At 37.8% G+C, this 13649-nt stretch overlaps 1 protein-coding gene across 5 annotated transcripts in view; it reads left to right on the top strand.

Annotated features, from left to right (window-relative positions):
- ralgapa2 (Ral GTPase activating protein catalytic subunit alpha 2) overlaps positions 1-13649 on the top strand; it is a 288715-nt gene that overhangs the window by 265424 nt on the left and 9642 nt on the right. For all 5 annotated transcript variants that reach the window (XM_051722406.1, XM_051722405.1, XM_051722403.1 and 2 more), the window contains one exon: positions 10740-10864. In XM_051722406.1, coding sequence (XP_051578366.1) covers positions 10740-10864 — 125 coding nt within the window. The remainder of the gene's footprint in view (positions 1-10739; positions 10865-13649) is intronic.

Genomic DNA, 13649 nt, shown 5'->3' with positions numbered 1-13649 from the left:
ATACATTTTTGTTGTGGTATCGAAATTGGTTGAGAGTATCATGTGGTACTCATATTCACTGGTACTGGTATCGATTACTGAAATTTTGGTATTGTAGCAACACTGCTTAAAATGTAGACCTATTTAAATCGTGCATGGTAGATCATACTATGGGTAAATGAAGTGTTGGACTGGAGGCTAACTAAAAGTTGATGCTTGTATTGTATCAATTGCAAATTTGGTGTTGAATAGTTGGTCTCAATGGGAATAAAAGTCTTACAGCTTCATACAGTTTGACCATCTCATGCAAATTATGAGTTATGAGACCGTGTTTGATCAGGCCCATTACATCAGGATAACACTGCATCACTCTGTCATGGTAGTATATTATCTGGAGCCTTCCTGAGACCATGAAAATTAGTCAGGGACTCTATCGTTTATTTGATCTGACTGTTGGTGTCAGCACCTAATTAGAGCACAAGTGCAACTGAAATGTGGAAGGCATCTGTATGCAGAACATTCCATTCAGAGACCGAGAATGTCAGCAGAACACTGGCTCAGACGATATCCCAAAATCTGCGGGGCCTTTTTTTCTAAACTAGCCAATTATCCTCTTCCCTTGCTAGATGGCAAGGTCAATGTGATTGGTTGAGGTTAATGGCTGGTGCTTGGCTGGAGTGGAGGTTGAGCATGCATGGTCACTCTTCAGTCCTTCAACTTCTGTCCTCGCACAAGAGCCCATTCAGAAGCCAAATAAGAGAGAGCAGAAATATATTGTCAACCTCTGCCATGCCTTGATAGTGGCCCCTGTAAAATGATGGAAATTTGCATTTGCACTTTAAGCTTGAAATATTTATAATTTAAATTTTCTTTCTATTTTTTATGTCTGTAATAGATATTAAAATATCATCCTGATAATAGTGTAATGAGGAAGAGTTTTGATGAAGATTCAACGGCCATTATTTATTTATTGTTTGCTTTATTTTGAGAATATCTGTTTTCCCCTAAATATGGCATAATAAAGGATTTCCAGGTTCAAAACAAGTTAAGATGTAGATGCTGAGGATTATCACACAAAATAATTTTGTCTTGTCCATCAGTTTGTAACTAACTCAAATCATGGATGTCTAATGCCACATCCACACCAATCCATATTTGTTAGAAAACAGTTTCCTGACGTCATCATTTTTTTCAAAGTGTGGATAATGGAGAGCGTTTTCGAAACTTCGAAAATTTTCGGTGGAGGAAAACGCTGTTCCAGTATGAATGAGTGGCGCAAGTGTAACAAATTGATGTGATTCTAAACAAAAACATTTTAGTTTGAATGTGGCCTTAAGCATGCCTCAGATGCTGTCCATAGAGCTTAAGTTATATTTAACACTGAACATTTCTTTAACAGACAAAAGCATCTAAAAGAAATTGTGTAGTTGGCATTTGTGGAAAGATTCATCAACTAAGCTTTGGCTTCATTATGGCTGCCCCAAATGCTCTCCAGTCTTGAAGCCTTACAGTCACTGCAGTTCAACTCAGTCTAGTAGCCTTTCCTCAGGCAAGAACACCAGAGGCGCCTTATGTTTCAATTATAGTCTCCTTCTGACCAGACCTGGCCTTTCTACTGTTTAACAAGACACAGCAGTGCAGGGCCTCAACCCTCTGTCTGCTGATTGACCCCTGTGTTTCTAATAAAGCACTATAAACCCAACTGCTATGACTCTAGAGGCTGTGTCTCTGCTTCTTCCTCAGGTCTCTGGGTTACTCTGTCCATCTGTGCTCTTTTCAGTGTGTTACCATCCTGTTCTAAATGGATTTTGTCAAAGTGGCGTTTAATGGCAAATTTCCACAAAATGGCTGTATGTGAAACAATACTATGAGGAATAAAAGTACAGTTCGTTAAAATGGTTGTACTGTTATGTATCTTGGTTTTGTTCAGCTGACAAGAAATTGAAAATATGTCTTTCCAGAAAACATGTCCAATGGACAAAATACTCTGGAGTAATTTTCATTCATGTCAAATTAATTGTGGTGTATCCCCTGACTATAATCTATTAACAAGTAAATTTTTTGGTATTTCATGATATAATCTTAATGATAGTTGTACTTTCCTGTTATATTGCGTTCCTTGTTTTCATGATCATGTTAATGACAGATTTGTGTAATTGTCAAACTAACATTGTGACTCTTAAGTCAGCAGTGTTATATACACCAAGCAGAGGTGTCCTGCAGAGTGAGATCTTTTGTTGTGTGTGGACAGAAGGGAGGGGTACCAGGGTGGGCTGGGTTCAGAAGGCGCTCCCAAGGGTTTGCGGCATGAGCTGATTGCTAATGAGAAGCCATCTGAGGCCCTTTGAGTCCTTGTGCACCTTGAACATGGCCACTAGTGCCACCTGACCTTGGCTTTGATCTGCCAAAGTGCTTGACCTTTCAATTCCCCACTGGCCACCCCAAACCATCTGGACAACAGCACAAATACTCTTCATCTCACACCATCACCCTTTCACACACATCGGAAAACAATTACCATCATTTCATGATGGCTAATTCATTAGTATTTGGATTACTGTATATAAACTTCTGTTTTAGTACTTTTAATATATCTTTAAAAGCTTTGGTGCCTCAGATTCATACTTGAATAGAATTGCAAATGTTCAGATAGAAACCAGCTGTACATTAAATCTTTTGCTGATTACATTGAAGTTCTTGGAATTAGCTGGTTTTCTGCATGAATTGGTCTTAAAATGTGATTTCATCTTTTGCAAAGTCACAATTATAGGCAAACACAGTGTGTTTAAGCTAACACCACACAAACAATTATAATCTTTAATGTCTTTATTGAACATTAAACATTAACAATGCTGTGGAAAAAGTAAGTAAACCTTTGGATTTAATAACTGGTCGATCCTCCTTTGGCAGCAATAACCTCAACCATGCATTTCCAGTAGCTGTGAATTAGACCTGCATAATGTTCATAAGGAATTTTGGACCATTCTTCCTTACAGAGCTGCTTCAGCTCAGCCATATTCTTAGGATGTCTGGTTTGAACGATTCTCTTGAAGTCATTCCACAGCATCTCTTTTGAGTCTGGGCTCTGACTGGGCTACTCCAAAAGGTGGATTTTCTTTTTCTTAAGCCATTCTGTAGTGGATTTACTTTGATGTTTAGGGTCATTGTCCTGCTGCATCACCCAATTTCTACTGAGCTTCAGCTGGCAGACAACCACCCTGAACTTATCCTGTAGGATATCTCAATAAACTTAGGAAAATAATTTTTCCCTCGATGATGGCAAGTGGTCTTGGCCGCAAAGCAGCCCCAAATCATGATGCTCCCTCCACCGTACCGTTGAGATTGTGTTTTCATGTTGGTATGCGGTGCCCTTTTTACGCCATATATAGTGTTGCGTGTTCTTACCAAACAATTCAGCCTTTGTTTCATCAGTCCACAAAACATCTTCCATTAGCGTTGTGGAGTGTCGAAGTAGTCTTTGGCAAACTTCAGGCGTGCAGCAATGTTTTTGTTGGAAATCAGCTGCTTCCTTCGTGGTGTCCTGCCATGGACACCATGCCTGTTTAATGATTTCCATATAGTAGACTCATGAACAGAGATGTTAACCAGTTCCATTGATTCCTTGAAGTCTTTAGCTGTCCATCCTGTGTTCTTTTCTTACCTCAATTAGCATTCTATGGTGTGCCCCTTAAGTCATCTTGGCTGGATGGCCACTTCTAGGGAGAGTAGCCACAGTACTAAATTGTCTCAATTTATGGACAGTTTGTCTAACTGTGGACAGATGAATACCTAAGCTCTTTGAGATAACTTTATAACCCTTTCCAGCTACACTGTGAATGTTTGAATGATGTATTCCAGTGGTTCCCAACCCTGTTCCTGGAGGCCCTCCAACACTACACATTTTGGAATCTCCCTAATCAAACACACCTGATTCAACTCATTAGCTCGTTAGTAGAGACTCCACGACCTGAATTGGGTGTGTCAGATAAGGGATATATACAAAATGTGCAGTGTTGGAGGGCCTCCAGGAACAAGGTTGGAAACCACTGATGATTTTAAGACAAATGTATAAATAAATGCAGGTAATTCCAAAGGGTTTACATAATATTTCTTGCCACTGTACATTTTTATCTGTGTATATATTTATATACTCAACCGTTTTGACAGCTTTTCTCATTGTATTCTACTCCAGAATGTTCTGTTGAAGACCCTGTTGAATGGATTATTTTTGGCTGTTCCTGAATACCAATGAGTCACTGTGGTCCCCTGGGCTTCAACTCTCGACAGCCTTTAATGCCTCGCCATTGTCACCTGGTGCACCATGGGGTAGCAAAGTGGTCATTAAGCAAGAGGAAAAAGAGTGTTATCTATTAAGACCCCTCTGCAAAATGCTTGGAGGACATTTTTCCTCCAAAGTGGATTTACGTTGTCTGTTTTTCCCTCTCTGGCGTAACAGCTCTATTGTGCTTTTTGTTTACAGTCTTTTTTCTTTATCCCTTTCCCCCATCTCGGCACAATCTGACCTGTGCTTGAATGAGGTCATCACATTATTTTACATGGCAGGAGAATGTTAAATTTGCCCGCTTGACACCATGTCCCTTTGTCCATGAAATCAAAGTTGTTTTTAGACAAAATTCTGTGTAGATGTTCTCGATAAGAGGTCTGTACTGTCATTAATTGAAGCCCAAACACAGCCCATACCAGAGACCGTGTGACCCAACAGGACCGGTACAGTCAGATGTTAAGCTCGAACACAGTGCAATCTGGAATCATGTGTAACACTCACATGTAGTACTCCTTGCAATATTGAATCTTTGTGGCACCTGTGCAGCAAAAATCTAGATGCAGTGCAACAAATGAAACAGAACGCAGGTGTTCTTTTAAACTTGACATGGTGTCTAATAAATCTGGTGGTCATGCGCAAGATGCTGAAAAAACTGAGAAACATGGCACAACAGTTAAAGACATCTTTCCAGCATGTGATAACATAGAAAAACAATTGAAAACTGGAGAAGATGTCTGCACAACCACATTCAGTCTGTAAGACTGCAAAAAAAAAAGTTATGATAAATTAAAAAATTATATTATAAAAAAAATTAGCCTATATTATATTAAATATATATTATATAAACAAAATATAGATAATAATAATAATTATTTATTTTTTCATTAATTACAAGCTGACCCAAAACCAAATTATACTTGAAAAACTGATTCGAACCCGCCCCAAAAACTGTCGATTTGATGGGCTTGGGTCAGGTAGCAGACCTCTATTCTGGATGCACAAGCCTTTAGTCGTGGTATAGCGATGGATGATTTAGAAAATTACCTACTCAACATCTTGCTTCATTTCCACCTGACTGGAGAGATTTTTCATCACAGATGCTGAAAAGGGTGACTTAAATTACATTCACGTTGGGAAATCCCTAAACTTCTGTTAACTTTCTGCTCATCCAAAGCTTATGTAGGTTCCCACCCACCTGCCTAAAACAGAAAATGGCCTTGCGTTTGTTTTTCTCTCAACACTCATTGTGGCATCCTGGAACAGTGTCCCCTAAGCGACCTCTGTCCATGCAAACATTTTGCGTCTGTTTAGTTCTGCCTGCCTCTGACTGAGACAAGCATGCGAATAGTGTCCAAAGCAGGTCTGATTCACTGATTGTTGCTCGCTAACCTGCGTCACTGTTCTCTGCTTTATTGAATTAATCCACACTGCCGTCATCCAGCCCTTGTAAACCCAACCTCATGTATTCACTGGAACAATCTGTGCCGCTACAATTAGAGTGTCAGAGAAACCTGAGACAGAGATGAGGTGACTTCCAGCACTTGCGAACAAAGCAAAAATTAAGTTGGCCACAAAGATGTTTTTCAGAATTGCCAGCAAAATCATCTTGATTTTATTGACTCTTGATGGGCTGATTGTAGCCCATTTCCACCTGTTATTATGATGCATCTCAGGTGATCCGATCACATGTGGTCAGGTGAGACACATCACTGTTTACACCTGGTCACTTAAGTGCATCTCCTGTGACCACTTGTGTTAGGATTTGGAGGGGGAGGGTCTCTGTTTCATTACGACATCAGTCAATATGTCAGTGTGTTACTGCATAATATTAAAGCGCAACAAAGTCAGAAAAGACAAAGCGCAAAAAATTGGTGCGTTGTTTCTCCCAGAAGAGGTTGAAATTGAATGTAAGCACAAATGCAACACATCAAGCAGAAATATTCAATTATTTTAGTAGATTACATGTATTAAAGGAGCTTCACTGTACTGATATCAGACACACTAAAGAAGATCCGTGAAGCTCTCATAACTGTGTATGTAAACGTTTTTAGATATTCCATTCGGACGGTTATTTCCTTTTAAATCTGGCACAGTTTAAACTTTTTTTTAGCGCAGCTGTTGATTGACAGATGAGGGGTGGTGCTTCACCGCTGCCTGGACGCATACAGGACGGATTAGCGTTTACACCTCAAATGTGATGTGGTCTCATGCGTTTTTGACCACATTCATACGTGGCTTTTGTGATCCACAAAATGTTTTAGACCCCATTTAGACCTGTATTTAGGGCTGACCACATGTGATCGGATCTCCCGAAAAGCATCTTAATACCAGGTGTAAACTGGGTCATAGAATCACATTACGAAAACAAAATTTTTGCTAAATTAGTTTTACTTGGCTTTTACGTATCACGGCATCTTCCTGCTGAAATAAAAACTATAGGTGCTACAACAACAATAACTTATATACACTTTCACACAAATCACAAGTAAAACGGCAGAATCATTTCATAAACACATACTTTTCGCTCTGTTCCTCACACAATGCTATGTTATGACATCGAAACACTTTTACTATAGTGCATGACTTGTAAGTGGTTACATTTTTCATTTGCACTACATAACCAACTTCTTTATAAGTTTATTCGAGTGCAATCAATTTGTGCAGTAGGTTGACTGACTTAATGTTGCCACAGTCACATTATCTTCATGAGTTCAAGCTAAATATTTAGGAATATATTTAAGAAACACAGTGCAGAGCAAACCCCATATTTAAAGAGCAGTATATATTTATGTAAACAGCTGGAGAGTTGCAGTGTTACGCAGTATATCACAATGATCAGCGCATTGTCAGAATTGATGCATGGTAGCAAACGTCATTTAGGCGCTGATTAATGTACAACATGATGTTCTGTGGCTGCTGCATAAATTTTGTTAAATAGATTGAAGGTTATGTTTTGTTTTGTTTTTTCCTCAGGAAGTGGGAGTGCAGGTTGGCTGATGGCAGCAGTGACTCTGGCTGAGGTCAATATTTGTTTTAGGAATCTCAATAGCCGAGCCACGCTTAAGTCATCTGCATCTCTGATAATGAAACGCCATATGGCTCTGTTGACCTAGTGGGATCAGGCTTATTATCCCTTATTCTCATTCCTCTCTTTCTCTCCCTCCCTCCCTCTCTCTCTCTCTGCCTCTCTTTTTCACACACATGCAATTTCTTTTTCTCTTATTACTCAAATCTCTTTACATCATTGTGTTTCTCGGTCTGTAATCTGTTTTCGCGAACACTTCCATCTTTAGTTTTCTACCTTCAGCATCTTTCCTGGTAAACCGAACAGGATCTTCATTGTATTCTGACTCACATTTCCACAGTAGCAAAGCCTGTGATGCTTTAGTGATCCCTGCACAACTCCAGGCAAGTGCGTTAGCCAGTGCGCACTCATACATGTCAACAGAGTGCACTTTCAGAACACCGTGTGCCATCGAGCAACTGCTGCTAACCATTTTGATTCCAGAGATGATCTAGACCAGGGTTATCCAAACAGGGGTTCGCAAACCCCTGGGGGTTTGTGAAGGAACTCCAGGGTATTCATGAGAGAGTGAAGAGATTGCGTACCAAAATGTTTGCATCATTTTGAAAATGATAATTCCAAATGTTGTCCGTTATTTGTCAAATCAAAAAACAAGAGCACAACTTAAACCAAGCTTGCCAATTTTCTATTTTAACCATCCTTGTGTCTATGCTTCTTCACTCCTTCCCTGTGCACGTTCGAGAGAGTTCACCCTCTTATTCAACTGATGTTGAGAAAATGGTACCTTTTTAATGCATTTACTATTTCATTGGACTCTTAAAACTCTTAAAATATAATGTATAATTTCCTAAAAATATTCCTAAAATTTAATGTTTTAATTCATAAAATATTTCTAGAAGTAAGGGGGAAATCCCCCCACCCCATAGCATTATTACTTCTATGAAAATTCATAGAAAATTTTGGTGTAAATTTTGGCTAAATCAAATCAAGATATTAAATGTTAATACTAGTGCTGTCAGTACATTTTTAAATATTTAATCGTGATTAATCGCAGGATTTTTCATAGTTAAGCACGATTAATCACAGTGAATGTGCTGAAATGTGACACTTTATATACTTCTTTTCCTGTCAAAATGTATTTAGTTCCTTCTAAGAAAAGAAAAGTTTTTTTTAACCGTAAAAAAAATACGCTTTTGTGAGTTTGTAGTGTTTACGTCAGTATACTGACCCCGGACCCCATGTCACACAGAGCTGAATAACATGTCAAAATCGAATGTCAAATTGGTGAATGTGTTAATAAAAAAATGTACGAGTTAAAAATTTGACATTAATTGCGTGCATTAACACGACAGCTATAGTAAATGCATAAATGGAATGACGTACGTTTATGAAATTATCAGGGAAATGAAAACAGATATTACAGATAAAAAAAAGTTTTCTGTTGTTAAGATTATTACTGTGATGAGTAATGATTATATGTTGTGCATTCTCTGATTGGGATAGAAATGCCAGTGGTGAATTAAATGAAATAAATTGTATAAATATTATAAGAAAAGAACAATTAATTCAATAAAGGTTCTTTAAAATATAACAATAATAAGAAAAAATTGTGCAAAGACGTTAGATTAACATAAAATATCAAGGGGTACTTTTAGTGAATAATTTAGGTCAAAGGGGTTCAGCTGAAAAAAAAAGTTTAGGAACCCCTTATCTAGACTACATTGTAAACTTTTTTTTGCAGATATGTGCCCCCTCCCACCCTCTGCATGTTTTTAGCTGAAAAGCGTACAGAAGTGAAGCAGATTGCTCCCTCCTTGTGTGCAGCCCTCAGGCTCAGGTGCATGTCAGTGCTGGGTTCAGACGGACCTTTTCAACAATTTGTCACGGTTGCCTTGGCCCCTGCTGCGCCGGCACGTGGCGCACACACACATACACACACTGGCTCGCTCAAACACAGAATGGTACGCAGCAGCCAGCATGGTCATGATGGAGTGCAGAGGCCTTGGCAACAGCCTAGCGCCTGGCAGAATATGCAGCTTCCCTAATGAGATGGGAATGGCATCAGTAGGGCCCTCCAGAATTTCAGCAGGCATGCATGTGGCCGTGGAAGGCCTCTGCCTCCACTCCGCAACCTATTCATTAGACATTAGAGCACACACACCCTTTAGTAAATACATATAAATACACCAGTACAGTCAGATTGTATACTTGTATTAGTTGTTGATTGATTGGCCAGGCTTGCGTTGGTGTGTTTGCGTGTGAGCAGAGTGTCGAGGCAGACACACCTGCTCCTGCATTTGTTTGGACGGTTAACGGACTGTAGCTGTAACTGAACAGGCCACGCTCACCATGTGTGTAATGGTTCCAGTACAAATGGCTTCAAGGGTTTGATAGAAGTTTGTTACGTGAACTTTCCATTTGCTCTTAAATACTAAATGGAATTAGATTATTCCTTAAAACCTTCATTAAAGCAAACCATAAGGATGGATTTTTCTTTGACATCACAAAACTTTGTTTAATACATATGAATATAAACAGTATAGATGTATACACAGATGGTTTTAGATTTTATACTTAAAGGGATCGTTCATCCAAAAAAGAACATTGTGTCTTAATCTATTCACCTTCGTTTCTTTCTAAACCAGTATGACTTTCTTCTGTGGAACACCTTTTGTATTGCATGGAAGAGTGGACAGTGTTTCCAAGTTCACACTACTTTAAAGTTTAAGTGACTTTTTTTCAGTCATGTGGCTCCTAATAATTCATATGAGATGGCAAAATCGTACGATATTGTATGACTTGAATTTTACTAGCCTCCTATCCAACACTTTATTTTTTAAGAAAGAAAACGTCTGTGAAGAAATTTGGTTACTTATTCCATTTGAAATGTATGCAATACAAATGAATGATGAATGTCAACCTGTAAAACGCTTCCCTCGTCTCCTTGCTAGCCCCAATGTTTTCTTTCTTCCATGGTACACAAAATTGATTTTTCTTTTAAAATCATGGTTAGGTTTGGGTAAGGGGTTAGACTTAATGGTTAGTTTTAGGTTTGGGTTGGGGGTTCAACTTAGGGAAAATTGTAAAAGCATCACTCGTTGGTTCCTGTACCTTTCTCTATGAAAGTAAAAATATGAGCCAACTCGTACAATTTCCTTTGATTTCACCATCTCGTTCTATTACTACGACTTGTGACTAGGTTGGTCATTACCTGTGATGTTGTTCCGGTTTCATTTTTTATTTTGACCTGTCTGGGCAGCGTTACCTAAAAGCATTGCAATCTTAAGTTGATCGTAGAGACCATTGGTGGCAATGGTTTCTACAATCTACTTAGTCTTACAATGCCTAATTACAGTGATTGGTAGTTTTGCTTACTGTAGTTGGGTATTTTTAAACCCTTTAATGATTAATTGTTGAGTGACTGTCATTTTCCTTTATGGGCTCTCTCAGTTATGAAGAGAGGGCTCTCTACCTGGAGGCCATCATTCAGAACCACAAGGAGAACATGACCTTTGAGGATTTTGCTGCCCAGGTCTTCTCCCCTTCCCCCAGCTGCTGGCCAACAGGAGGTGCAGGTAAGAGCCTTTCTTTCACCTTTTTTCCTTTCTTTTCTTCCTTTCTTGCTGTCACAAAAAAAATTTCTTCCTTCCCCCTATTCCTCCCAAGTTTTCTTTTTCTCCAAATTTTTCTGTATACAAACTGAAATCTCTGAAGTGGTCATTTCACAATGTAAAATGTGTGAAACATATGTAACCGAATGTATCTTGTGCCTATATTGAGGGTGATTTATGCTGCTAGGATACCTCAGGTCAAGGTCTTCATAAAATCAATATGGCCTACGATTATTATTCATTCAGAAGAGGAAAGCAGGAGTTTGTGAAAGGCCAGTATATCATACTCCATGAAGTACTGTAAGGAGAACTGGCAGAAAGTGGACAGAATCCATTTAAAGGTATACATGCATAACATGTTACAACCAGGGCTCCCACGGTCATGGAAAACCTTGAAACATCAAGGAGTTTTAAAACTGTGATTTGAGCCCTAAAATGTCTTGGAAATGACTAAAATCTTAAAAAGTCATCGACAAGTCATGGTCATTTCTGTAGTGAATATGTGGGTTGTTGAAAAGGTGTGACATGCTAAACTCCAATTAAAGGACCTTGTAAAATGAACTAGTGAAGGCAAAAAAGGTGATTATAAATAAGAATCTTAAACTAAATGTTTACAGTCACAGCACCTAAAATATACACTTCCCTTTAAACAGTACATTCATTTCAATTTTAACCTTAAATCTTGATGTTCAAAAGTTCATGGACGTGTTATGCATCATCTACCCAGATTCGTTTTTTGGTTTTTTTCTGCGCTTAATATTTTATCAGCTAGAAATTGCGCTTTGTGGTTTAAACCTTAATAAAATGGATTCTAAAAGCATTATCCAGAGTCATGGAAAATAATTGGTCAAAAGGCATGAAAACCCTGGACAGCAGTCATATAGTACAGTGATGTCATCTTTTTTACTAAAAAGTAATATTAATAATTTATTGATTTTTTACTTTACTAATTTTTACTTATAATTTTGTATTTCAAATGCCTTTATGTACAGACTTTACGTTTTTTTTTTGCCTTGTCCCAGACTATGACAATCCATTATAAAAATGCAAATTATTACATGTTGAAAACTATGATAATCTGAACAAAGAGTTAAAATAAACAAATCATTTCAATATTTATTGTGTGAAAATTATTTTAACTATTTATTAAAAATTAAAAACTTGGTGTACTTAGTGTCAGTGAAGAGCTTGCTTGAGATGAAATATGAGACAAGTGATGTTTGAAGAAAATGTAAGATAAAAATCACTTGTGATTATGCAAAATTACGCAAAAAGCAGTGAAAAAAAGGTTTTAATTCTGTCTTTAGGATACATGAAAATATTAGTTATGAAATTAGCCATAGCAAATCAAAGGAGTCGGCGATTTTATTTTAAGAAACATTATAAATGTAATTTACATTAACGTCAATTCCACCACCGATTTCTATTAAACACAGTACAGAATTTGAGATGTGGAAATGACACTGTTGTAGGAACAGAATTGACTTAAATCTCCTCTGATGCATGTACATACATTGTTGGACATTGTTACTTGACAAATTAAAAAAATGGATGAGAGTGTGAAAAAATATTGTAACAAGACGTTTTAGAAGTTCACAGTGCTAAAAGTGTCCGATGTTGTGTGGAGTGCACCATACAGTACACATTCCTTGGGATAGTTTTGCAGAATGACTGAAGCTGAGCACAGACATTTTGATGTCTACAGTGATGCCCATTTTATTTCCTCAAAGGGTTGTTGAAAATCACTATGGTGATCTCTGTTGACTTGTCACAAAGCTGCCTACTAAACAGCTTAGGGACACAACAACTGAAGTGAGCAGAGAGAGAGAGGGTGACCATTTCTCTTCTTTTGCATCTTAAGAATTTTTTTGTTCTCTGTTTCTTCTCCTTTCTGTCTGTCTTTCTCTCACTTGTTCTAATTACTGTCTCATGTTCGCACTTTCTTGTTTTTAACCTGAGTTGTCATGCCTATTATCCAGTTTTTCTTTTTTTTGTGTTCTTTGTGTGTGTGTGTGTGTGTGTGTGTGTGTGTGTGTGTGTGTGTGTGTGTGTGTATACAGGTTTTACTATCCTTGTAACCCAAGGATAGTCAAACCTGAGATCACCTACGTTGTGAGGACCAGCCAGTGGTCCTCACAAGGGAAATGGCATATTAAATTATGTTTTTTTTTTTGTTTTTTTTTTTAATGTAAAAATGCAAAAAGGTTTCTTTGAGGGTTAGGTTTAGGGGTAGGGTTAGGGGATAGAATCTATAGTGTGTACAGTATAAAAATCATTATGTCTATGGAGGGTCCTCATAAGGATAGCTAAACCAACGTGTGTGTGTGTGTGTGTGTGTGTGTGTGTGTGTGTGTGTGTGTGTGTGTGTGTGTGTTTCCAAAACTAAAAGACAAAATGATGAAAATGGATCAATATTTACTAATTAAATATATTCATAATGATATGCCCTTAGATTTACACACATACACTACCGTTCAAAAGTTTGGGGTCACTTACCTGAAATATTAAAAATCTTTTGATCTGAAGGCGTATGCTTAAATGTTTGAAAATAGTTTTGTAGACAAAAATATAATTGTACCACCATATTAATTTATTTAATTACAAAACTAAACTTTTATTTAAAAAAAAAAAATAATAATTATGAAAAACAGCCAATAAGTGCCCAGCATATAGATGGGAACTCCTTCAATACTGTTTAAAAAGCATCCCAGGGTGATACCTCAAGAAGTTGGTTGAGAAAATGTCAAGA

This window comes from Myxocyprinus asiaticus, chromosome 17 (assembly GCF_019703515.2).
Source record: "Myxocyprinus asiaticus isolate MX2 ecotype Aquarium Trade chromosome 17, UBuf_Myxa_2, whole genome shotgun sequence".
NCBI lineage: Eukaryota > Metazoa > Chordata > Actinopteri > Cypriniformes > Catostomidae > Myxocyprinus > Myxocyprinus asiaticus.
The sequence above is the reverse complement of the archived record's forward strand: the minus strand, read 5'-3'. Positions and strand labels throughout refer to the sequence as shown.